At 42.0% G+C, this 27,079-nt stretch overlaps 1 protein-coding gene across 2 annotated transcripts in view; it reads left to right on the top strand.

Moving 5' to 3' along the window:
• Positions 1 to 27,079, top strand: part of TRIM36 (tripartite motif containing 36) — a 367,128-nt gene that overhangs the window by 326,940 nt on the left and 13,109 nt on the right. For both annotated transcript variants that reach the window (XM_053701564.1, XM_053701563.1), the window contains one exon: positions 18,614 to 18,911. In XM_053701564.1, the coding sequence (XP_053557539.1) occupies positions 18,614 to 18,911 (298 nt within the window). The remainder of the gene's footprint in view (positions 1 to 18,613; positions 18,912 to 27,079) is intronic.

The raw sequence follows: 27,079 nt of genomic DNA, 5'->3' as shown, positions 1-27,079 counted from the left end.
AAACACTGCTGTTACCCGTATGATGTAAGTACAGCCTTAAATGCAGTAGTAGTGACTGGTATCAGGCTGATAAATGTATGCACAGTAGAGTTATTTTCTAGGGACTAGAATTTGACTGAGAAAATACTGTTAATACTGAAATAATGCTTAAGCCTTATCTGCAGTGGAAGCGACTGGTAGCAGGCTTAGTGATAACTTTGCATGACATTAAAAACAGTTTGTTTTTTAAAACGTTTACTGGCATGTTATTCGTTTTGTGAGGTACTTTGGTGATAAATCCTTTTGGGCATGATTTTTTTCCACATGGCTAACGTATATTTCTGCATAGAAACTGTTATATCAGGTCTCCCACTGTTGTAAATGAGTGGGAGGGACCTTTTTTAGCGCCTTGTTGCGCAGTTAAAATTCTAGCAGTGTCTTCCTGTTTTTCCTCCTTGATCCAGGACGTCTCTAGAGAGCTCAGGGGTCTTCAAAATTCGTTTTTGAGGGAGGTAATCAGTCACAGCAGACCTGTGACAGTGTGTTTTGACTGTGATAAAAGCGTTATTGATATCCGTTTTTGGGTACTGAGGGGTTAATCATCCTTTTGCTAATGGGTGCAATCCTCTGCTAATGAATACATTTAAAGAATTGTTGACTATAACTGAATTAGTTCTTTGTTATTCAACTGTGTTTTTTAAAAGCACTGCAGCGTTTTTTATATTGCTTGTAAACTTATTGAAAGTAATTTCCAAGCTTGCTAGTTTCATTGCTAGTCTGTTTAAACATGTCTGATACAGAGGAATCTGCTTGTTCATTATGTTTAAAAGCCGATGTGGAGCCCAATAAAAATGTGTACCAATTGTATTGATATTACTTTGAATAAAAGTCAATCTGTACCGATAAAGAAATTATCACCAGACAACGAGGGGGAAGTTATGCCGTCTAACTCTCCTCACGTGTCAGTACCTTCGTCTCCCGCTCGGGAGGTGCGTGAGATTGAGGCGCCAAGTACATCAAGGCCCTTACAAATCACTTTACATGATATGGCTAATGTTATGAAAGAAGTATTATACAATATGCCAGAGTTAAGAGGCAAGCGCGACAGCTCTGGGTTAAGGACAGAGCGGCGCCGATGACACGAGAGCCATGTCTGATACTGCGTCACAATTTGCAGAACATGAGGACGGAGAGCTTCATTCTGTGGGTGACGGTTCTGATTCGGGGAGACCGGATTCAGAAATTTCAAATTTTAAATTTAAGCTTGAGAACCTCCGCGTGTTGCTAGGGGAGGTGTTAGCGGCTCTGAATGATTGTGACACGGTGGCAATCCCAGAGAAATTATGTAGGCTGGATAAATACTATGCGGTACCGGTGTGTACTGACGTTTTTCCTATACCAAAGAGGCTTACAGAGATTATTAGCAAGGAGTGGGATAGACCCGGTGGGCCTTTTTCCCCTCCTCCGATATTTAGAAAAATGTTCCCTATAGACGCCACCACACAAGACTTATGGCAGACGGTCCCTAAGGTGGAGGGAGCAGTTTCTACTTTAGCCAAGCATACCACTATCCCAGTGGAGGATAGCTGTGCTTTCTCAGATCCAATGGATAAAAAATTAGAGGGTTACCTTAAGAAAATGTTTGTTCAACAAGGTTTTATATTACAGCCTCTTGCATGCATTGCGCCTGTCACTGCTGCAGCGGCATTCTGGTTTGAGTCTCTGGAAGAGGCGATTCGCACAGCACCATTGGATGAGTCTTTGAGCAAGATTAGAACCCTTAAGCTGGCTAATGCTTTTGTTTCGGATGCCGTAGTGCATTTAACCAAACTTACGGCTAAGAATTATGGATTCGCCATACAGGCGCGCAGAGCGATATGGCTTAAATCCTGGTCAGCAGATGTAACTTCTAAGTCTAAACTACTAAACATTCCTTTTAAAGGGCAGACCTTATTCGGGCCCGGCTTGAAGGAAATTATTGCTGACATTACTGGAGGTAAGGGCCACACCCTTCCTCAGGACAGGGCCAAATCAAAGGCCAAACAGTCTAATTTTCGTGCCTTTCGTAATTTCAAGGCAGGAGCAGCATCAACTTCCTCCGCTCCAAAACAGGAAGGAACTACTGCTCGTTACAGACAGGGTTGGAAAGGCAACCAGTCATGGAACAAGGGCAAGCAGGCCAGAAAGCCTACTTCCGCCCCTAAGACAGCATGAAGACAGGGCCCCCTTTCCGGAGACGGATCTAGTGGGGGGCAGACTTTCTCTCTTCGCCCAGGCTTGGGCAAGAGATGTACAGGATCCCTGGACGTTGGAGATTATATCTCAGGGATACCTTCTGGATTTCAAAACTTCTCCTCCACAAGGGAGGTTTCATCTGTCAAGGTTATCAACAAACCTAGTAAAGAAAGAGGCATTTCTACAATGTGTACAAGACCTCTTAGTGATGGGAGTGATCCACCCAGTTCCGCGGACGGAACAAGGGCAAGGGTTTTATTCAAATCTGTTTGTGGTTCCCAAGAAAGAGGGAACCTTCAGACCAATCTTAAACTTAAAAAATCTTAAACAAATTCTTAAGGGTTCCATCGTTCAAGATGGAAACCATTCGGACCATCCTACCCATGATCCAAGAGGGTCAATATATGACCACAGTGGACTTAAAGGATGCCTACCTTCACATACCGATTCACAAAGATCATTATCGGTACCTAAGGTTTGCCTTTCTAGACAGGCATTACCAGTTTGTAGCTCTTCCCTTCGGGTTAGCTACGGCCCCGAGAATTTTTACAAAGGTTCTGGGCTCACTTCTGGCGGTACTAAGACCACGAGGCATAGCGGTGGCTCCGTACCTAGACGACATTCTGATACAAGCGTCAAGTTTTCAAAATGCAAAGTCTCATACAGAGATAGTTTTAGCATTTCTGAGGTCGCATGGGTGGAAAGTGAACGTGGAAAAGAGTTCTCTGTTACCACTCACAAGGGTCCCTTTTCTAGGGACTCTTATAGATTCTGTAGAGATGAAGATTTACCTGACGGAGTCCAGGTTGTCAAAGATTCTCAATGCTTGCCGTGTCCTTCACTCCATTCCAAGCCCATCAGTAGCTCAGTGCATGGAAGTAATCGGCTTAATGGTCGCGGCAATGGACATAGTGCCATTTGCGCGCCTACATCTCAGACCGCTGCAACTATGCATGCTAAGTCAATGGAACGGGGATTACTCAGATCTGTCCCCTTTGCTAAATCTGGACCAGGAGACCAGAGATTCTCTTCTCTGGTGGTTGTCACGGGTTCATCTGTCCAAAGGACTGACTTTTCGCAGACCAGATTGGACGATTGTAACAACAGATGCCAGCCTACTAGGCTGGGGAGCAGTCTGGAACTCCCTGAAGGCTCAGGGATCGTGGACTCAGGAGGAGAAACTCCTCCCGATAAACATTCTAGAATTAAGAGCAATATTCAATGCTCTCCTAGCTTGGCCTCAGTTAGCAACACTGAGGTTCATCAGATTTCAGTCGGACAACATCACGACTGTGGCTTACATCAATCATCAAGGGGGTACCAGGAGTTCCCTAGCGATGTTGGAAGTCTCGAAGATAATTCGCTGGGCAGAGTCTCACTCTTGCCACCTGTCAGCGATCTACATCCCAGGCGTGGAGAACTGGGAGGCGGATTTTCTAAGTCGCCAGACTTTTCATCCGGGGGAGTGGGAACTTCACCCGGAGGTATTTGCTCAACTGATTCGTCGTTGGGGCAATCCGGATCTGGATCTCATGGCATCTCGCCAGAACGCCAAGCTTCCTTGTTACGGATCCAGGTCCAGGGACCCGGGAGCGGTGCTGGTATATGCACTAGCAGCCCCTTGGGTTTTCAACATAGCTTATGTGTTTCCACCTTTTCCGTTGCTACCTCGACTGATTGCCAGGATCAAACAGGATAGAGCATCAGTGATTCTGATAGCGCCTGCGTGGCCACGCAGGACCTGGTATGCAGATCTAGTGGACATGTCGTCCTGTCCACCATGGTCTCTACCCCTGAGGCAGGACCTTCTAATTCAGGGTCCTTTCAACCATCCAAACCTAATTTCTCTGAGGCTGACTGCTTGGAAATTGAACGCTTGATTCTATCAAAGCGTGGGTTTTCGGATTTGGTTATTGATACATTAATACAGGCTCGGAAACCTGTTACCAGAAAAATTTACCACAAGATATGGGGTAAATATTTATATTGGTGTGAATCCAAGAGTTACTCATGGAGTAAGGTTAGGATTCCTAGGATATTGTCTTTTCTACAAGAGGGTTTAGAAAAGGGCTTATCCGCTAGTTCAATAAAGGGACAGATTTCTGCTCTGTCTATTCTTTTACACAAGCGTCTGGCAGAGAACCCAGACGTCCAGGCTTTTTGTCAGGCGTTGGCTAGGATTAAGCCTGTGTTTAAAGCTGTTGCTCCTCCGTGGAGCTTAAACTTGGTTCTTAAAGTTCTTCAGGGTGTTCCGTTTGAACCCCTTCATTCCATTGATATTAAGCTTTTATCTTGGAAAGTTCTGTTTTTGATGGCTATTTCCTCGGCTCGAAGAGTCTCTGAGTTATCTGCCTTACATTGTGATTCTCCTTATCTGATCTTTCATTCAGACAAGGTAGTCCTGCGTTCTAAACCTGGGTTTTTACCTAAGGTTGTTTCTAATATCAATCAAGAGATTGTTGTTCTATCTTTATGTCCTAATCCTTCTTCAAAGAAGGAACGTCTTTTGCATAATCTAGACGTGGTCCGTGCCCTGAAGTTCTACTTACAGGCAACTAAAGATTTTCGACAAACTTCTTCTCTGTTTGTCGTTTACTCTGGACAGAGAAGAGGTCAAAAGGCTTCGGCTACCTCTCTCTCTTTTTGGCTTCGTAGCATAATACGCTTAGCCTATGAGACTGCTGGACAGCAGCCTCCTGAAAGAATTACAGCTCATTCCACTAGAGCTGTGGCTTCCACCTGGGCCTTTAAGAATGAGGCCTCTGTTGAACAGATTTGCAAGGCGGCAACTTGGTCTTCACTTCATACTTTTTCCAAATTTGACACTTTTGCTTCTTCGGAGGCTGTTTTTGGGAGAAAGGTTTTACAGGCAGTGGTTCCTTCTGTTTAATGTTCCTGCCTTGTCCCTCCCATCATCCGTGTACTTTAGCTTTGGTATTGGTATCCCATAAGTAATGGATGACCTGTGGACTGAACACACTTAACAAGAGAAAACATAATTTATGCTTACCTGATAAATTTATTTCTCTTGTAGTGTGTTCAGTCCACGGCCCGCCCTGTCTTTTTGAGGCAGGTTCTAAATTTTAAATTATAACTCCAGTCACCACTGCACCCTATAGTTTCTCCTTTCTCGTCTTGTTTCGGTCGAATGACTGGATATGACATGTGAGGGGAGGAGCTATATAGCAGCTCTGCTTGGGTGATCCTCTTGCAACTTCCTGTTGGGAAGGAGAATATATCCCATAAGTAATGGATGACCCGTGGACTGAACACACTACAAGAGAAATAAATTTATCAGGTAAGCATAAATTATGTTTTTCAAGGACCCTGGCCTAGGTTCATGTCTCTCCTTAGATGGGTGTGGACAGTTTGTGGTCATGTGTGCCTCTCTCAGAGGAGGGCGAGGCTCTGTTTTTCGTGGGAGATGCCTACCTGCCTGTGGCTTAGGCTCTAGGTCTTTCTCACGGGTCCCTACTGGTCTTCTGGCACATTTGATGTTCCTGTAGACCTCAGGTGTTTTTCAACTGGGTTGGCGATATGGCCGAGGGGTCTCGCCTCTATGGTAGGGTGGTTTTCGTTCCCTTCTCTTCTAGTGTGGGGGTTGGGTTCTCCTGGTCGGAGTTACCTTAGTATCTGATTGTGTCCCATGATGGCTTAGTGGTAAACTGTTTCCTTGAAAGCTGAAGCTCAAAAGTTCAAATCCAGCTATGGCTATGTACTCTTCATAATTCAAGTCCTACAAATATCCATGCCTAAAGTAGCTTTATATGGCAGCCAGTGGGCGCTTGTTTTTCCTGCCTTGTAAGGGTCTTTTCTCTTGCGTTTTCAGAATCCTGGAAAGGGAGATGCAATGTAGTGACTGGTTCCACCATTCCTGCAGCGGGAGGCTGAGGGTTTGAACCCTGTTGGGGCTCCTGCTATATGTAGGATTCTGATATATAGGGGTTTGGAGGTCCGAGGGCCCTTTTCCCTGGGGTAGGTTCCTTTTTGGGGAAGACAGCAGTGTAGGGGGTCTCGTACCTGTGCACAATTCCTATCCTGAAACATGGTAGCATGCCGTTTTTAGTAGCGGTCAGAGGTCTACTCGGGGGCTTAGTTCCTCGTTGACCCTTCCTTTCTCTTACAGAGGTCTGGGACTCTTGTCTTCAGTCTTTGACTAGCCTTTGGGCTGGGACAATTACCCTGGAGGAAACCTCGGGGATCGGCGATCTATGTAGGTTGACCGTTTTCTTCCAGAATCGATCCTACCCTTTGGTGGGAAGACTGTTGTTGTCCTCTTTTCTACTGGTACTGGGAGGGGATGCTCATGGAGCCCTGTATTCGGAGGGCTGTGAGCATTTGGAAGGTTAGCAGTTTGAAACCAACTACAGCTATTAGCACTTTGAATATGTGCTAGCAGGCTTTAAAACGGCTTTCTGTGGTTTTGGTTTTGCGATGGTTTAGTCAGCTTTCCTACCTGGAAGCTGGTCATTGAGAGTTCCGGATTGGTGTTCTCTTGGAAGAGCTCTTTACTAACTGCTGGGATAGTTATTTTATTTCTGGTGTCTCTGCTTGCCTAGCCTGCAGGTTTCAATCTGATACGAGGAAGCAGGGAACTCTTTTCTGAAGTACCTTATGGTATGGAGTCAGGGATATGAGGGTGTCCTTCGAGTCCTTTTTGGGACATGTTTCCCTGTGTATGGATCTCTTCTTTTTTTTTTTTTTTTTTTTTATCAGGCCCTTATGTTTCTAGGGAGTTTGCCTCCCTGGACGCGACTATCGTAAGTCAATCATGGGTTGTAGTGATGCACCGAAATGGAAATTCTGAACCGAATCCGAAAATCCGGGATGCACTTGGCCGAAAACTGATACCGAAAATGTATTTTTTCAAATTATTTTTTTTTTAGTTTTTTTTTTTGCATAATTAGAGCCAATAAAAAAAGCCCACACTTTTATTGAAAGTAACACACTAAAATTGGACAAAAATATCTTAAAACAATAATATGCTACACAATAATTTTACCAAGAAAAAAAAAAACAGGCAAAAAATAATGCCATTTTAGACCAAAATGTTTCTGCGACCAAAATTTTGGTGCATCCCTACTTAAAACAATTATAAATATCAATATACTGTATTATTCTTCATTTAGTTATATGTAACATAATCATATTGAACAGGTTTTTTTTTTTTTACCAATTATCCAAATAAAGTATAATCCTAGAAAACTCATTATATGCAGAACAGTAAGTGAAGTAATAAACTTAAACAGCAGCTCTAGGCTAGCATCAAATTTGAAATATGCTACACAATAATTTTACCGAAACTAACAGGCAAAAAGACCGAAAACCGAAATAGCCAAAAATGCCATTTTCCCCCGAAACTTTCTGCGGCCGAAATTGCGGTGCATCCCTAATGGGTTGTTTTATGTTTGTTGAGCCATGTGAAACGATCCTTTGGATTTTTCCTAGGAATCCGTTCTCACCTTTGGGGGTAGATAGCGATCCTTGTCTTGCGGCCGGGTACCTTCATGGGAGTCGTGTCCCGCGGGGCTGACTTCTCGGAAGCTGTTTGGGCTTGATGGACTCTGGGACTGAGTGGTCTCTAGTTCGGCTTTGCTGGCGGTGTAACTAATGTGCAGTTACCTGGGCTTCGGGTTTTCTAATTCTATTCGGAAGGCTCTGTCTGTTATTCCTCCTTCAAGTAAACGTAAGAGGTCTTTTAAAACTTCACATATTTCAGATGAATTTTTAAATGACCGCCATCATTCTGATTTATCTATTTCTGATAAGGATCTATCTGGTTCAGAAGATTCTACCTCAGATATTGACACTGATAAATCTTCATATTTGTTTAAGATGGAGTTTATTCGTTCTTTACTTAAAGAAGTGTTGATTGCATTAGATATGGAGGAGTCTAGTCCTCTTGATAATAAAACTACTAAGCGTTTAAATTCACTTTTTAAACCTCATGCAGTTATTCCAGAAGTTTTTTCCAGTTCCTGATGCTATTTCAGAAGGAATTTTTTAGGGAATGGAATAGTCTGGGTACTTCATTTACTCCTTCTCCAAGGTTTAAGAAATTGTACCTTTTGCCATTTGATAGATTAGAGTTTTGGGAGAAAATCCCCAAAGTTGATGGGGCTATCTCTACTCTTGCTAAACGTACTACTATTCCTACGGCAGATAGTACTTCGTTTAAGGATCCTTTAGATAGGAAGCTTGAATCCTTTCTAAGGAAGGCTTATTTATGTTCAGGTAATCTTCTTAGACCTGCTATTTCTTTGGCTGATGTTGCTGCAGCTTCAACTTTCTGGTTGTAGGCTTTAGCGCAACAAGTATCAGACCATAATGCTTATAGCATTGTTAAACTCCTTCAACATGCTAATAACTTTATTTGTGATGCCATTTTCGATATCATTAGAATTGATGTCAGGTATATGTCTTTAGCTATTTTAGCCAGAAGAGCTTTATGGCTTAAGTCTTGGAATGCAGATTAGACTTCTAAGTCAACTTTGCTTTCTCTTTCTTTCCAAGGTAATAAATTATTTGGTTCTCAGTTAGACTCAATAATTTCAACTGTTACTGGGGGGAAGGGAGCCTTTTTACCTCAGGATAAAAAATCTAAAGGTAAATATAGGGCTGCTAATTGTTTTCGTTCCTTTCGTCAGAATAAGGAACAAAAGCCTGACCCTTCCTCTAAAGGAACAGTTTCCGTTTGGAAACCTTCTCCAGTCTGGAATAAATTCAAGCCTTTTAGAAAATCAAAGCCAGCTCCCAAATCTGCATGAAGGTGCGGCCCTCATTCCAGCACAGCTGGTAGTGGACAGGTTATGATTTTTCAAAGATGTTTGGATCAATTCGATTCAAAGTCTTTGGATTCAGAACATTGTTTCACAAGGGTACAGAATAGGTTTCAAGGTAAGACCACCTTTGAGAAGATTCTTTCTTTCACGCATTCCAGTAAACCCAGTAAAGGCTCAAGCGTTTCTGAAATGTTTCAGATCTGGAGTCAGCTGGGTTAATTGTGCCAGTTCCAGTTCTGGAACAAGGCCTGGGGTTTTATTCAAATCTGTTCATTGTTCCAAAGAAAGAGAATTCTTTCAGACCAGTTCTGGATCTAAAAATATTGAATCGTTATGTAAGGATACCAACATTCAAAATGGTGACTATAAGGACTATTCTGCCTTTTGTTCAGCAAGGGCATTATATGTCCACAATAGACTTACAGGATGCATATCTTCATATTCCTATTCATCCGGACCATTATCAGTTCCTGAGATTCTCTTTTCTAGACCAGCATTACCAGTTTGTTGCTCTTCTTTGGCCTAGCAACAGCTACAAGGATCTTTTCGAAGGTTCTCGGTGCCCTTCTTTCTGTAATCAGGGAACAGGGTATTGCGGTATTTCCTTATTTGGACGATATCTTGGTACTTGCTCAGTCTTTACATGTTGCAGAATCTCACACGAATCAACTTGTGTTGTTTCTTCAAAGACATGGTTGGAGGATCAATTTACCAAAGAGTTCCTTGATTCCTCAGACAAGGGTAACCTTTTTGGGTTTCCAAACAGATTCAGTGTCCATGACTTTGTCTCTAACAGAAAAGAGACGTCTGAAATTGGTTTCAGCTTGTCGAAACCTTCAGTCTCAATCTTTCCCTTCGGTAGCTTTGTGCATGGAAATTTTAGGTCTCATGATTGCTGCGTCAGACGCAATCCCTTTTGCTCATTTTCACATGAGATCTCTCCAGCTTTATATGCTGAACCAATGGTGCAGGGATTATACAAAGATATCACAATTAATATCCTTAAATTCCAATGTTCGTTCTTCTCTGACTTGGTGGTTAGATCACCATTGTTTAGTTCAAGGGGCCTCTTTTTGTTCGTCCAACCTGGACTGTAATCTCAACAGTTGCGAGTCTTTCAGGTTGGGGAGCTGTATGGGGATCTCTGACAGCGCAGGGGGTTTGGGAATCTCAGGAGGCGAGATTACCAATCAACATTTTGGAACTCCCTGCGATTTTCAGAGCTCTTCAGTTCTGGCCTCTTCTGAAGAGAGAATAGTTTGTTTTCAGACAGACAATGTCACAACCGTGGCATATCTCAATCATCAAGGGGGGACTCACAGTACTCAGGCTATGAAAGAAATATCTAGTATACTTGTATGGGCTTATTCCAGCTGCTGTCTAATATCTGCGGTTCCAATCCCAGGTATAGACAATTGGGAAGCGGATTATCTCAGTCGCCAGACGTTACATCCGGGCGAATGGTCTCTTCACCCAGAGGTATTTCTTCAGATTGTTCAAATCTGGGGCCTTCCAGAAATTGATTTGATGGCCTTTCATCTAAACAAGAAACTTCCCAGGTATCTGTCCAGATCCAGTTGTCACTTCTTTGGAATTTTCAACCTGCTTATATCTTTCCACCTCTAGTTCTTCTTCCAAGAGTGATTTCCAAAATCCTAATGGAGCTTTAGTTTGTACTGCTGGTGGCTCCCGCATGGCCACACAGGTTTTGGTATGCGGATCTCGTTCGGATGGCAAGTTGCCAACCTTGGACACTTCCGTTAAGGCCAGACCTTCTATCTCAAGGCCCATTTTTCCATCAGGATCTCAAATCATTAAATTTGAAGGTATGGAGATTGAACGCTTAATACTTAGTCATAGAGGTTAGAGTGATTAATACTATGTTACAGGCTCGTAAATCTGTGTCTAGCAAGATCTATTACAGAGTCTGGAAGACTTACATTTCTTTGTGTTCTTCACATAAATTCTCTTGGCATTCTTTTAGAATTCCTAGAATTTTACAATTTCTTCAAGATGGTTTGGATAAAGGTTTATCTGCAAGTTCCTTGAAAGGACAAATCTCTGCTCTTTCTGTTCTTTTTCACAGAAAGATTGCTAATCATCCTGATATTCATTGTTTTGTACAGGCTTTGGTTCGTATCAAGCCTGTCATTAAGTCAATCTCTCCTCCTTGGAGTCTCAATTTGGTTCTGAGGTCTTTACAGGCTCCTCCGTTTGAACCTATGCATTCTCTGGATATTAAATTACTTTCCTGGAAAGTTTTGTTCATTTTGGCCATCTCTTCTGCTAGAAGAGTTTCTGAGTTATCTGCTCGCTCTTGTGAATCTCCTTTTTTTGATTTTTCATCAGGATAAGGCGGCGTTGCGGACTTCATTTAATTTTTTACCTAAAGTTGTGAATTCTAACAACATTAGTAGAGAAATTGTTGTCCCTACATTGTGTCCTAATCCTAAGAATTCTCTGGAGAGATCTTTACATTATTTGGATGTAGTAAGAGCTTTGAAATATTATGTTGAAGCTACTAAAGATTTCAGAAAGACTTCTAGTCTATTTGTTATCTTTTCTGGTTCTAGGAAAGGTCAGAAGGCTTCTGCCATTTCTTTGGCATCTTGGTTAAAGTCTGATTCATCATGCTTATGTAGAGTCTGGTAAATCCCCGCCTCAAAGGATTACGGCTCATTCTACTAAGTCAGTTTCTACTTCCTGGGCTTTTAGGAATGAAGCTTCTGTTGATCAGATTTGCAAAGCAGCAACTTGGTCTTCTTTGCATACTTTTAATAAATTCTACCATTTTGATGTTTTCTCTTCTTCTGAAGCAGTTTTTGGTAGAAAAGTACTTCAGGCAGCTGTTTCAGTTTGATTCTTTTTTTCATTATAAGATTAAAACTTTTTGATTTGGGTTGTGGATTATTTTTTCAGCGGAATTGGCTGTCTTTATTTTATCCCTCCCTCTCTAGTGACTCTTGAGTGGAAGTTCCACATCTTGGGTATCTGCTATCCCATACGTCACTAGCTCATGGACTAATTACATGAAAGAAAACATAATTTATGTAAGAACTTACCTGATAAATTCATTTCTTTCATATTAGCAAGAGTCCATGAGGCCCACCCTTTTTGTGGTGGTTATGATTTTTTTGTATAAAGCACAATTATTCCAATCCCTTATTTTTTTATGCTTTCGCTCCTTTCTGATCACCCACTTCTTGGCTATTCGTTAAACTGAATTGTGGGTGTGGTGAGGGGTGTATTTATAGGCATTTTGAGGTTTGGGAAACTTTGCCCCTCCTGGTAGGAATGTATATCCCATACGTCACTAGCTCATGGACTTGAAAGAAATTTGAATTTTCTAACATCCAAAGAATGCAGTGATTTTCAGTAGCATTTTTGGGGGGATTAGGACACAAGGATGGAAAGTTATTTCCCTATTAATGTTGTGAGAGTTAACTTTAGGTAAAAATTTAAAAAGTAGTCCGCAAAACAGCTTTATCCTGATAATTTGCTAATATGAAAGAAATTAATTTATCAGGTAAGTTCTTACATAACTTATGTTTTCTCTTGCAAGGTGTATCCAGTTCACGGATTCATCCTTACTTGTGGGATATTCTCATTCCCTACAGGAGGTGGCAAAGTGAGCAAACAGCAGAGCTGTCCATATAGCTCCCCCTCCGGCTCCGCCCCCCAGTCATTCTCTTTGCCGCTCTAACAGATAGGGCATCTCCACGGGAGGGTAAAGTGAATGTGGTGTTAGATTTGTAGTTTTATATCTTCAATCAAAAGTTTGTTATTTTTAAATGGTACCGGTTTGTGCTATTTACTCTCTGGCAGAAATATGATGAAGAATTCTGCTGAGAGGAAAATGATTTTAGCATGTTGTAACTAAAATCCATTGCTGTTCCCACACAAGACTGAGGAGTACCAGAAAACTTCAGTTGGGGGGAACAGTTTGCAGGCTTAACTGCTTTGAGGTATGTTTCAGTCATCTTTTTTCTAGTCAAGACAAGATAATGCTAGAAGACTGACAAGATTCCCCATGTGGGAAGGGTAAGCCATGTTCTGAGACTTAGTATAGAACTAGAGGCTTATTTAAGAGGACTCAGTAGACTGGTTAACTCTTTTGCAGGGCAATCGATTATTTTATTTAACAAAATACTGTTTATTGACACTTTTAAAGCAATTTTGGTGTGTTTATTTGGGGTTTTATTCCACATGGCATTATTTTTAGTCACCTAAATTGGGTTCTGAAGGCCCCACAACTCCGGAGTGGGAGGGGCCTAATTTTGCGCCTCAGTTGCGCAGTTTATTCAGACAGATTTCTTTGCATGCTACTTCACATGAGTCCAGAGACTGCTTGAGGACTTCGGGAGGCTTGCTTTTCTCAAATCCAATCCTTAAGGGAAGGTAGGGCCACAGCAGGCTGCTGTGGCAAGGTGCTGTAGTTTATTAACCGGTTGTTTGCTTTAGGCTGCTCCGGTTTGGGCATTAAAGGGTTAATCAGGCTGAAACTTGCTTTGCAATCATATCGAAGCATTAGGCACATACTGTAATTATTTCAAGAGATTTGGTTAATTTTTCACTGTTTTGTAAAATTGTGTGCGCTTTTATTTCTTAAAGGCACAGTACCATTTATTGCAAATTTTATTTTTTTCTTGATAATGTATTTTTCCAAGCCTGCTTGTGTATAATACTAATCTGTTAAACATGTCTGACACTAAGGAAAAGCCTTGCTCTATGTGTTCAGAAACCTTGGTGGAACCCCCACTCAAAATGTGTCCCAAGTGCACTAATGTGTCTATACACTTTAAAGATCATATTGTGTCACTTAAAAATATAGCCCTAGATGATTCTTTGACTGAAGGTAATGAGGATAGTCCGCCTTCCTCTCCCCATGTGTCATCACCAGTTACGCCCGCTCAAGCGATACCTAGTACCTCTAGTGCATTAGCACCTATTACATTGCAACAGTTGGCGGCAGTCATGGATAATTCCCCTGCGGCCTTCTTATCCAAACTGCCAGTTTTCCCTAAAAAGCGCGATAGCTCTGTTTTGAGAACACTCTGAAGTAGGGGCGAGGGATGTAATGTCTAAGGGAGAAATTTCTGACTCAGGAAAAGTTTCTCAGCGGGCAGAATCAGATTCACTAGCGTTTAAATTTAAATTGGAACACCTCCGCGTACTGCTTAGGGAGGTTTTATCTACTCTGGATGATTGTGACCCTATGGTGGTCCCAGAGAAATTGTGTAAAATGGACAAATATCTAGAAGTCCCTGTATACACTGATGCGTTTCCGATCCCTAAGAGGGTCGCGGATATTGTTGCTAGGGAGTGGGAGAGACCAGGTGTACCTTTTGTCCCCCCCTATCTTTAAGAAAATGTTCCCCTTAACTGATCCCAGGCGGGACGCGTGGCAGACGGTCCCTAAGGTAGATGGGGCAGTTTCAACACTAGCCAAGCGCACAACCATACCAATTGAAGACAGTTGCGCTTTCAAAGATCCTATGGATAAAAAATTAGGTTTACTAAAGAAAAGATTTGTTCAACAAGGTTTCCTTCTCCAACCTATTGCCTGCATTATTCCTGTAACTACTGCAGCGGCTTTTTTATTTGAGGCACTGGAGGAGTCTCTCCAGAGGGAGACCTCATATGATGAAGTCATGGATAGAATTAATGCTCTAAAGCTGGCTAATTCTTTTATCACAGATGCCGCTTTGCAATTAGCTAAATTAGCGGCGAAAAATTCTGGTTTTGCCATCATGGCGCACAGAGCGCTTTGGCTCAAGTCATGGTCGGCCGATGTGTCGTCCAAAACAAAATTGCTAAATATTCCTTTCAATGGAAAAACCCTTTTCGGGCACGAGTTGAAGGAGATTATTTCGGATATCACTGGGGGAAAGGGCCATGCCCTCCCGCAAGATAGGCCTTTTAAGGCTTAAAACAAGGCTAATTTTCGTTTCTTTCGCAACTTTAGGAGCGGTCCTGCTTCAACCACTGCAACCGCAAAGCAAGAGGTTAACACTTCACAGCCCAAGGCAACCCTGGAAGCCTTTGCAGGGCTGGAACAAGGGTAAACAGGCCAAAAAGCCTGCGGCTGCTACTAAGACAGCATGAAGGGGGGTAGCCCCCGATCTGGGACCGGATCTGGTAGGGGGCAGACTCTCTCTCTTTGCTCAGGCAAGAGATGTTCCCGATCCCTGGGCATTAGAGATCGTTGCTCAGGGATATCTTCTAGAATTCAAGGACTCTCCTCCAAGGGGAAAGTTCCACATTTCTCGTCTGTCTACAGACCAGACAAAGAAAAAGGCGTTCTTACGCTGTGTAGAAGATCTACTCAAGATGGGAGTGATATATCCAGTTCCAATTACAGAACAAGGACTGGGTTTTTACTCAAACCTGTTTGTGGTTCCCAAAAAGGAAGGAACTTTCAGGCCAATCCTGGATCTAAAAATTCTAAACAAATTCCTCAGAGTTCCATCTTTCAAGATGGAGACCATTCAGACAATCTTACCGATGATCCAGGAAGGTCAATATATGACTACCGTGGATCTAAAGGATGCGTACCTTTTATATTCCTATCCACAAAGAGCACCATCAGTTCCTAAGGTTCGTCTTTCTGGACAAGCATTACCAGTTTGTGGCCCTTCCCTTCGGGTTGGCCACTGCTCCCAGAATTTTCACAAAAGTGCTATGGTCCCTTCTAGCGGTAGTAAGACCGCGGGGCATTGCAGTAACACCTTATCTGGATGACATCCTAATACAGGCGTCTTCTTTTCCCAGAGCCAAGGCTCATACGGAGATTGTTCTGGCCTTTCTAAGGTCTCACGGGTGGAAGGTGAACACCGAAAAAAGTTCTCTGTCCCCGCTTACAAGGGTTCCCTTCCTGGGAACATTAATAGACTCGGTAGAAATTAAAATATTTCTGACGGAGGTCAAAAGGTTAAAGCTTTTAACTACCTGCCGAGCTCTTCATTCCATTCCTCGGCCATCTGTAGCTCAGTGCATGGAGGTAATTGGATTAATGGTTGCAGCAATGGACGTAGTCCCTTTTGCTTGAATTCATCTCAGGCCACTGCAATTGTGCATGCTCAAACAGTGGAATGGGGATTATGCAGATTTATCTCCTCAAATCCAACTGGAACAGAAAACCAGAGATTTTCTTCTCTGGTGGTTGTCTCAGGATCACCTGTCTCAGGTAATGTGCTTCCGCAGACCGGAGTGGATCATTGTAACGACCGACGCCAGTCTGTTAGGCTGGGGCGCGGTTTGGGACTCCCTGAAAGCTCAGGGCCTTTGGTCTCGGGAAGAGTCTCTTCTCCCGATTAAACATTTTGGAACTGAGAGCGATATTCAACACGCTCCAGGCATGGCCTCAGCTAGCGGCGGCCAAATTTAATCAGATTTCAGTCGGACAACATCACGACTGTAGCATACATCAATCATCAGGGAGGAACAAAGAGTTCCTTAGCGATGAAGGAAGTAACCAAAATAATCAGGTGGGCGGAGGATCACTCTTGCCATCTATCTGCAATTCACATCCCAGGAGTAGACAACTGGGAAGCGGATTTCCTAAGTCGTCAGACTTTTCACCCGGGGGAGTGGGAACTCCACCCGGAGGTTTTTGCTCAGCTGACCCAGCTATGGGGCATTCCAGAGTTGGATCTGATGGCGTCCCGTCAGAGCACCAAACTTCCTCTTTACGGATCCAGGTCCAGGGACCCCAAGGCGGCATTGATAGATGCTCTAGTAGCGCCTTGGTCCTTCAGTCTAGCTTATGTCTTTCCACCGTTTCCCCTTCTACCTCGGCTGGTAGCCAGAATAAAACAGAAGGCTTCGGTAATTCTGATAGCGCCTGCGTGGCCACGCAGGACTTGGTATGCAGACCTAGTGGACATGTCAACTGTCCCACCATGGACACTGCCAATGAGGCAGGATCTTCTAATACAGGGTCCATTCAAGCATCCAAATCTAGTTTCTCTGCAGCTGACTGCTTGGAGATGGAACGCTTAATTCTGTCCAAGCGTGGGTTCTCTGAATCAGTCATAGATACTCTGATCCAAGCTAGAAAGCCTGTCACCAGGAAAATTTACCATAAGATATGGCGGAAATATCTTTTTTGGTGTGAATCCAAGGGTTACTCGTGGAGTAAGATTAGGATTCCAAGGATATTGTCTTTTCTCCAAGAAGGATTGGAGAAAGGTTTGTCAGCTAGTTCCTTAAAGGGACAGATATCCGCTCTGTCTATCCTTTTACACAAGCGTCTTGCAGAAGTACCAGACGTTCAAGCGTTTGCACAGGCTTTAGTCAGAATCAAGCCTGTCTATATAGACCTTTGGCTCCTCCATGGAGTCTAAATTTAGTTCTTTCAGTTCTTCAAGGGGTTCCGTTTGAACCTTTACATTCCATAGATATTAAGTTATCTTGGAAAGTTTTTTGTTTTTGGTAGCTATATCTTCTGCTCGAAGAGTTTCAGAATTGTCTGCTTTGCAGTGTAATTCACCCTATCTGGTGTTCCATGCAGATAAGGTAGTTTTGCGTACCAAACCTGGTTTTTCTTCATAAAATTGTTTCTAATAAGAATATTAACCAGGAAATCATTATTCCTTCCCTGTGTCCTAATCCAGCTTCCAAGAAGGAACGGTTATTACACAATCTTGATGTGGTTCGTGCTTTGAAATTCTATTTACAAGCAACTAAAGATTTCAGGCAAGCGACTGCTACCTCTCTTTCCTTCTGGCTGAAAAGCATCATCCGATTGGCTTACGAGACTGCTGGGCAGCAGCCTCCTGAACGAATTACAGCTCATTCCACCAGAGCTGTGGCTTCCACATGGGCTTTCAAGAATGAGGTTTCTGTTGAACAGATTTGTAAGGCAGCGACTTGGTCTTCACTGCATAATTTTGCCAAATTTTACAAATTCGATACTTTTGCTTCTTCAGAGGCTATTTTTGGGAGAAAGGTTTTGCAAGCAGTGGTGCCTTCCGTTTAGGTTACCTGTCTTGTTCCCTCCCTTCATCCGTGTCCCAAAGCTTTGGTATTGGTATCCCACAAGTAAGGATGAATCCGTGGATTGGATACACCTTGCAAGAGAAAACAGAATTTATGCTTACCTGATAAATTACTTTCTCTTGCGGTGTATCCAGTCCACGGCCCGCCCTGGCAATTAAGTCAGGTTAAAATTTCTTGTTTAAACTACAGTCACCACTGCACCCTATGGTTTCTCCTTTTTCTCCTAACCATCGGTCGAATGACTGGGGGGCGGAGCCAGAGGGGGAGCTATATGGACAGCTCTGCTGTGTGCTCTCTTTGCCACTTCCTGTAGGGAATGAGAATATCCCACAAGTAAGGATGAATCCGTGGACTGGATACACCGCAAGAGAAAGTAATTTATCAGGTAAGCATAAATTCTGTTTTATGTTAGTGCAAAACAATTTGAGCTTGTTTGAAATCAATAAAATATTAATTTTGCAAAGACTGCATTTAAAAGAACAATTTATTTCATTTGGAGGTTTCATGAAACCTATAATTGCTACTTAGAGGGCTTTAGTAAAATGTATTACTTTGTGTTTGTGATTTGTTATACATAATGTATTAAATATTGATTTTAATGCTTTTTTCCCTAATAGTGCTTAACTTCCTGTTTGATGATAAATGTGGATACAACAAAGAACGCCTCCTCCTTAACAGTAAGAGAGACACTGTGGAAAGCATGGCTGGTTTACCTTTGTTGCTTGGTGCAGAACGTATTCAAGTAGGGTGCTATTCTTGCCTTGATTATATCATCGGTGACACTGGAATCACTAAAGGAAAACACTTTTGGGCATTCTCTGTAGATTCCCATTCATATCTTGTGAAAGTTGGGGTTGCTTCAGATGTTAAATTGCAGGAATGGCTTCACAATCCTCGTGACATAAGTAGTCCAAGGTATTGTATTTTAGTTTTACTGATACATGATGCAAAGCTTCAATATTCTAATTCTATAGTTCTAGCTGCAAGAAAAATGCTGTCAATTAAATATTTAAATAGGCACTGTTCTTAAAAAATATGTAATTATTTAGTGTAGCATTTCCATCTTAATATGAGGAGTGTCCACGGCTTCATTCCTTACTTGTGGGAATACAGAACCTGGCCACCAGGAGGAGGCAAAGACACCCCAGCCAAAGGCTTAAATACCCTCCCCCACTCCCCTCATCCCCCAGTCATTCTTTACGTTTCGTCACAGGAGGATGGCAGAGAAGTGTCGGAAGATTCGGAGTAGTCTCTTATGGAGGGTAGTACTCTTCGGCATGGGATTGGAGTTTTAAGTAGTCTTGTCAGCCTCTCAGTGAGAGCATTGACAAAGGTTAGGGTCTGGAGATGCCGGGAGAGTCTTTCTGAGAAACAATCCAGACTCTTATCAACTCCTAAGCAATCAGAAGCAAGCAGTGAAACTCGTCAACACTATCACCCAAGTCCATGCTACAAGATTGTCAAACTTGAGAGGCTGTGTGTTTGTTCCACGGCATTGATTCCGGTAAGATTGTTTCATTTTATACATATATATGTATATTATAACGTAAGAAGTCGGGGGTCACAGTGCGACTCCTTTATCTGTATGGAATCAAGGGTTAATATCTCCAGAAGGAGATTATTGAATATGGGGGGGGGGGGGCGGTATATACATGATTTGCTTTTTTTATGTTTTATGCTGCAACATGTGTGAGATGAGGCTCTGGCAGATATGGGAACATCAGTTTTTACTTAAGTTTTTGGATATTTGTGCAGCCTGTTAGCTTGGCGTCTTTTCCTCCAACAGCAGGGGTGATCCTGCATGGCACTCCATGTGACCGGGTGTGGCCTCATTAACTTCCTGACCGTGCTGTTTACAGGAGAAGCGTTTTCTCTGTGGGGCCTGAGTCATAGGTGGTGGTGAGTGCCCCGGCCATTGGGGGTATAAAGGTGCCATTTATTGTTTTCTATAGTCCTTCTTCAAAGTGCAAGCTATGGAGGACTCTGATACGTTAGAGGTACTCCTTACCAATATCTAATACCTATTATTGTGAGGATGCCCATATATACCTATCCTGCTCAATTATGTTCCACATGCCTTAATAAAGTACTTATATATAAAAGGACCAAGATGTTTAGTACTATTGAGCCGTCCACCTCTGAGGGGTCTCCGTCCTGCGAGGTGCGTTCCCTGCAATCATCTCCTATTACACATGCAGCCCACAATTACATTACTAATCCTCCTTCGGGAGGGGCCCTTCTACCGCCAGACTTTAATGAACAGTTACAAACGGTGGTGTCTGCAGCCTTCAGTGCTTTACCTCACCCTGCTAAGCGCAAGCAAAAGGTTAAATACTGCTATCCTTTCCAACTTGTTGGATTTATCTGATACTAGATTATCTGCTGATGAAGACGCCTCTGATACTTCAGAGGAGGCTCTTTCTGGGTCGCAATCGGTTGTCTCTAAGCCTCCGGCTTCGAGAGGAACCAGACTTTAGATTTATTATAGAGCACTTACGCTTTTTTTATGTATCTAGTAAAGAAAACTCAAATTTTCAATACAAAGTATTGCTTTCATTTTCTAAGCTTCTTTTCATTTTATATATTATACCCACATGATAACATAGGGGAAGAGAAACAAAACCTAAAACGTTTATTAGATTTAATTCCAATCTCCATTTCTAATAAAAACATAATTTATGTTTACCAGATAAATTCCTTTCCTTCCGGATAGGGAGAGTTCACGGCTTAATTCCTTACTGTTGGAAAAAACAACACCTGGCCACCAGGAGGCGGCAAAGACACCCCAGCTAAAGGCTTAAATATAAATGGCCGTGGACTCTCCCTATCCGAAAGGAATTTATCTGGTAAGCATAAATTATGTTTTCCTTCCCAAGATAGGGAGAGTCCACGGCTTCATTCCTTACTGTTGGGAAAACTATACCCAAGCTCCAGAGGACTCTGAATGAATAATGGGAGGGAACAAAAAGGAAGAGGCGGTCCCTATTCTGAGGGCACCACAGCCTGAAAATCTCTTCTCCCGAAAGCTGCTTCAGCCGAAGCAACTCTTTTTCCAAGTTTATCATCCATGTGCTCGAAGAAGACTGAGAAGGTACTCCGAGAATTCTTCCGCAAGACGAAAGGATGGTGTTTGCACCAGAATATTATCCAAGTATGGGGCTACTGCAATACCCTGAGTACTGGCAATGGCTAGAAGAGCCCCCAGAACCTTCGTAAAGATTCTTGGAGCAGTATCTAGGCCGAACGGAAGGGCAATGAACTGGAAGTGCTGGTCTGAGAATGCAAACCTCAGCAACTGAAAGTGTTCCCTGTGGATTGGAACATGAAGTTAAGCGTCCTCCAGATCTATAGTTGTCATAAACTGGCCTTCCTGAATTAAAGGAAGGATGGACCTTATCGTCTCCATTTTGAAGGAAGGGACACTGAGAAATTTTGTTTAAGCACTTTAGGTCCAGAATTGGGCGGAAAGTTCTCTCATTCTTTGCGACCACGAAAAGGGTTGAATAAAACCCCCAAACCTCTTTCTTTGATAGAAAATGGGACAACATCTCCTAAGGAGGCTAAATCCCGAACGCACCCTAGAAAGGAATCCCTCTTTTCTGTTCTGGTAGACAGATTCGAGAGAAGGAATTTGCCCCTTGGCGGATGAGATTTGAAGCCTATCTTGTATCCCTGAGATACCACCTCCAGGACCCACGGATCCTGTAAATACTTGAACCAGGCGTCTGAAAAAAGAGACAGTCTGCCCCTACACAATCTAATCCCGCCTCGGGGGCCGCCCCTTCATGCCGATTTGTTTTCGGCAGGCTTCTTATTCTGCTTGGATTTATTCCAGGACTGAGCCGGCTTCCAAGTACTCTTTGGTTACTCAGGCTTGGAGGAGGATTTTTTTGTCGGTGGGATTTGTCCGAACGAAAGTACCGAAAATTAGAAGATTGTCGTCCCTTAGACTTGTTCTTATCTTGCGGTAGGAAAGCATCCTTGCCTCCGGTAACCATAGAAATAATGGATTCCAGGCCTGGACCAAATAAAATCTTTCCCTTGAAGGGAAGAGAAAGGAGTCTGGACTTAGAAATCATATCCACAGACCAAGATTTCAACTAGAGCCCGGTGGGCTAGGATCGCCAAAAGCCTTTGCATTTAGGCGAATAATTTGCATGTTTGCATTACAGATAAAAGAATTAGCAATTCTCAGAGCTTTAATTCGATCTTGAATATCCTCAAGGGGAATCTCTACCTCAGTGATTTCCGACAAAGAGTCGCACCAGTAGGTAGCCACTCTAGCAACCACAGCGACTGCAGCCGCCGGTTGAAATAAAAATCCAGTTTGCTGAAACATCTTTCTCACAAAGGTTTCCATTTTCTCTGATGAAGCGCATGTGCCCATGCGCGAAACGCGTAAGATAGGAGCTTACCTTGTGTCCTGAAGCCTGCTCCTAATAAAACTTGTTCATTGACTCCAGGACTCAGCTTCCCTTCTTCCTCATTTGTTTCCATTTTCTTATCTATCCGCTCTCTGAACGAAGAACTATCCTCAAGATGTATAGTAGTACGTTTAGCAAGCATAGAGAGAGCACCATTCACCTTAGGAATAGAGCCCCACAAATCCAGTTGAGAGTCCAGGACTGGGAACAACTTTTTAAAAGTAGACAAGGGGAAAAGGAAGAACAAATTCTTTCCCATTCGTTCTTAATGTTTGCCATCTTAACAGGCACACGAAAACTCAAAGGAACTTTCCTGTCTTCTTAAACTCTGTCTAATTAGGTATCATAGGTTCTTTTGGCAGCGTGGCCTCTGGAACCTCTAACGTAGACAGAACCTCCTTTAATAAAATACGCAAGTGCTCAATTTTAAATCTAAAGGACGGTTCCTCCGCAGCAGGGACTCCAACCAAGAAAGTTCCCCCTCTGAAGCTACAAAGGTCAACTCCTCATCGGATATCTGGGACATAATAGCTAAATCTGATAAATATTCGATGACTCAGGGTCAGGAGAGCTATGTTTAACCTTTCTCTTGTGTTTGTTAGAGCGAGGTAATGCACTGAGGGCTGCACATCCCGTTTGTAACTGCGCAGCAAAGTCTGCAGTAAGAAGGACCCCTCCGGATGTAGGATTAGATGTGCTACGGGGAACTGCATGTGGAGTGGATAATGTAGCAAGGGTAGTAATCTCAAGGGGCGCCGAGTCCTGGGAGGTAGACGGCTCAGAGGGACTAAGAGCCTTAGCAGGCTTGTTTCCCTTCCTAGACTATAACAGTGTTAATGCACGTTGAACATAATTGAGTGGGCGGGAAAACCACGGCCTCCTCACAATATAAACAGGTATGATTTAGTACAGAAGGAGTACCTTCTAACATGTCAGAGTCCTCCGTAGCTCAGGTTATACCTACAGAAGGACACAAATAAAAATGTTTTTTATTATAGAAAACTGCACCTTTATACTCCCAATGGCTGGGGCACTCACCACCACCTAGACAGTTAACAGAGGAAACGCTCTCCTCAGGTTCAAGTTTCAGCCGGAATGGAGGAAATGAACCTTGACCACGCCCGGTCACACAGAGTGCAAGAAAGTTCTTTACCTGTTATTACAAGTACAGCAAGTAATAGGAGCTGTGCAACACTTTCAAAATGAAAGTGAAATTTAAAAGTGAAACCTGTTTGTTCCAGCCAAAAACAGTCTATTAGCCCAGGAAAAAATCACACAAAGCAGCATGTAAATAATTAATACACTGATTAACCCCCAACTATTCAATAAACCCCCTTTAGAGGATAACCCTGGGTCCTATCGAGGTGTAAAGGAGCAACACTGTGACCCTGTTATAGCGTTTTATGTGTAAAAATTGAAACAATCTTACCTCCAGGATCCATGCTGTGGAACAGTACACAGCCTCTTAAGTGTGATGGTTTTATAGCAGCGTTCCTGACATGGACTTGAGTGAGAGAAAGCAGGCAGTTAAACTCGTCAACACTTATTGCTTAGGAGCTGTTAGCAGTAGTCTGGATGGCTTCGCAGAAAAACTTTACCTGCATCTCCAGACTCTAACTTTCATCAATACTCTCACTGAGAGGTTGACATGACTACTTAAAACTCCAGTCCTATCTCAAGGGGCAGATACCCTTTTTCAGGACTTTCTGAATCTTCTGACACTTATCTTCTGCCTCCTAAAGTGATGAAAGGCAAAGAATGACTGGGGTAATGAGGAAGTGGGAGGGATATTTAAGCCTTTGACTAGGGTGTCTTTGCCTCCTCCTGGTGGCCAGGAGTTGTTTTTCCCAACAGTAAGTAATAAAGCCATGGACTCTTCCTATCTTAGGAAGGAAAATTATTTCCAAGCACTAAATACAAAATTTCTCCTATAAAGGGACCCATAACACTGCTTCTATTGACTAAATAAGCAATATTGTCAGCAGACAGTGCAATGTCTAAGACATTGACAATATTGTCACTTGAATTTCCCCTCAATGTACTTATTTATAACCTTTAGAAATAGAGAAATAAACCGCCGCCTACATAACCCAATGTGCAGGGCCATATTGGAATGTACATTGCGTGGTCTCACAACTTTACCTATGAAGCCTGTTCTCTCACTTGCCGAGAACGAGCTTCATAGTGAAAGGAATTTGAGCTGTTAGATCAGCGGATCTTCAAAACATGTGAGTGCACGTATGTGCTTTTAAATAGTATATAAAAAATAATTTTATATACTTTGGGGAAATTTTATTTGGAGCTGCCGCTGTTAGACCTTTTGAGCCGGCGAGGCACACTTCTGATCGCTCAAATGCTGTGGTTATTGACAGCAAAGTGTTTTTATTGCTAGAGAGTGCAATGTTTAAATGCGTGCACGCTCACAGCAATATCCGGAATAGAGCCCATCCCATTCCCAACGTCTGCGTGGATGCACTACGGAGTGGGGAAATACAACAGTTTAAACTAAATTATTAAAAGGTAGGCTAATATATACTAAATTAAAATAAAACTGCGGTTTGAATTAATTCAATAAACTCTCTACATTATAATTAAGTTTTGTTGATTTGGTGTCAAGTATTTAAGGTCACTTAAAATAACTTCCCATATATTAAGTATTCATTAAAGGGAGATGGATATTGCAATTGGGCACTACTCAGTTTTGGATGTATCTAGACCATTTGATAAAATCATTTTGAATACTTCTATCAGTGGAGTTGGATACATTGAATTGTTCCATAATTGCCTGAGATTGCATTTTCTTAGCATATTTAGACAGCTTAGGTTTTTTTTCTTATTTTTCCAAAGTTTAAAAATCAACGGTCTACCACTTAAAGGGATACTAAACCCAAATTTTTTTTCTTTCATGATTCAGATAGAGTATGCAATTTTAAGCAACTTTCTAATTTACGCCTATATTTTGTCTTTATTCTCATGCTATTTTTATTTGAACACGCAAGAATTTAAGCTTAAGAGCCAGCCCATTTTTATTTCAGCACCTAGGTAGCTCTTGCTGATTGGTTACAAAATGTAGCAAACCAATCAGCAAGCTCTACCAAGGTGCTGAACCAAAATGGGCTGGCTCTTAACCTTCCATTACTGCTTTTTCAAATAGAGAGAGCAAGAGAACGAAGAAAAATAGATAATAGGAATAAATTAGAAAGTTGCTTAAAATTGCATGCTCTATCTGAATAATGAAAGAAAAAAATTGGGTTTTGTATCCCTTTAAGATTACTGTATTGATAAATTGAAAATGAATAGTTAATATCTTCCAGAATTGTTTTTCTTTTTTCTTTTAACCTTACATTCTATTATCTCATTTATCCAATAATTGTCTTTACCCCCAAATTTTGGATCTTTGGGCAGCCCCATAACATGCATTAGGTCAGCATCCATAAAACTAGACCGAATCTTAGCTGGGGTCAAATAATACTAATTTAATAAGATGAGATTCACACCATGATGAGGCTAATGTATTTTTTATTTTTTTTACTCTGGAAAAGCTTTTAATTAAGAAAAGATGAATCAAGACCATCAAAAAATTGATGTCAAATTTAGAGCAATCTGTGAATAACATAATTTATGTAAGAACTTACCTGATAAATTCATTTCTTTCATATTAGCAAGAGTCCATGAGCTAGTGACGTATGGGATATACATTCCTACCAGGAGGGGCAAAGTTTCCCAAACCTCAAAATGCCTACAAATACACCCCTCACCACACCCACAAATCAGTTTAACGAATAGCCAAGAAGTGGGGTGATAAGAAAAAAAGTGCGAAAGCATAAAAATAAGGAATTGGAATAATTGTGCTTTATACAAAAAAATCATAACCACCACAAAAAAAGGGTGGGCCTCATGGACTCTTGCTAATATGAAAGAAATGAATTTATCAGGTAAGTTCTTACATAAATTATGTTTTCTTTCATGTAATTAGCAAGAGTCCATGAGCTAGTGACGTATGGGATAATAAATACCCAAGATGTGGAGCTTCCACGCAAGAGTCACTAGAGAGGGAGGGATAAAATAAAGACAGCCAATTCCGCTGAAAAAATAATCCACACCCCAAAATAAAGTTTAAATCTTATAATGAAAAAAACTGAAATTATAAGCAGAAGAATCAAACTGAAACAGCTGCCTGAAGTACTTTTCTACCAAAAGCTGCTTCAGAAGAAAACACATCAAAATGGTAGAATTTAGTAAAAGTATGCAAAGAAGACCAAGTGGCTGTTTTGCAAATCTGATCAACCGAAGCTTCATTCCTAAACGCCCAGGAAGTAGAAACTGACCTAGTAGAATGAGCTGTAATCCTTTGAGGCAGAGTTTTACCCGACTCGACATAAGCATGATGAATCAAAGATTTTAACCAAGATGCCAAAGAAATGGCAGAGGCCTTCTGACCTTTCCTAGAACCGGAAAAGATAACAAATAGACTAGAAGTCTTTCGGAAATCCTTAGTAGCTTCAACATAATATTTCAAAGCTCTAACTACATCCAAAGAATGCAACGATCTTTCCTTAGAATTCTTAGGATTAGGACACAACGAAGGAACCACAATTTCTCTACTAATGTTGTTAGAGTTCACAACTTTAGGTAAAAATTTAAATGAAGTTCGCAACA

Source organism: Bombina bombina, chromosome 2, assembly GCF_027579735.1.
Source record: "Bombina bombina isolate aBomBom1 chromosome 2, aBomBom1.pri, whole genome shotgun sequence".
In the NCBI taxonomy this organism is placed as follows: domain Eukaryota; kingdom Metazoa; phylum Chordata; class Amphibia; order Anura; family Bombinatoridae; genus Bombina; species Bombina bombina.
The sequence above is the reverse complement of the archived record's forward strand: the minus strand, read 5'-3'. Positions and strand labels throughout refer to the sequence as shown.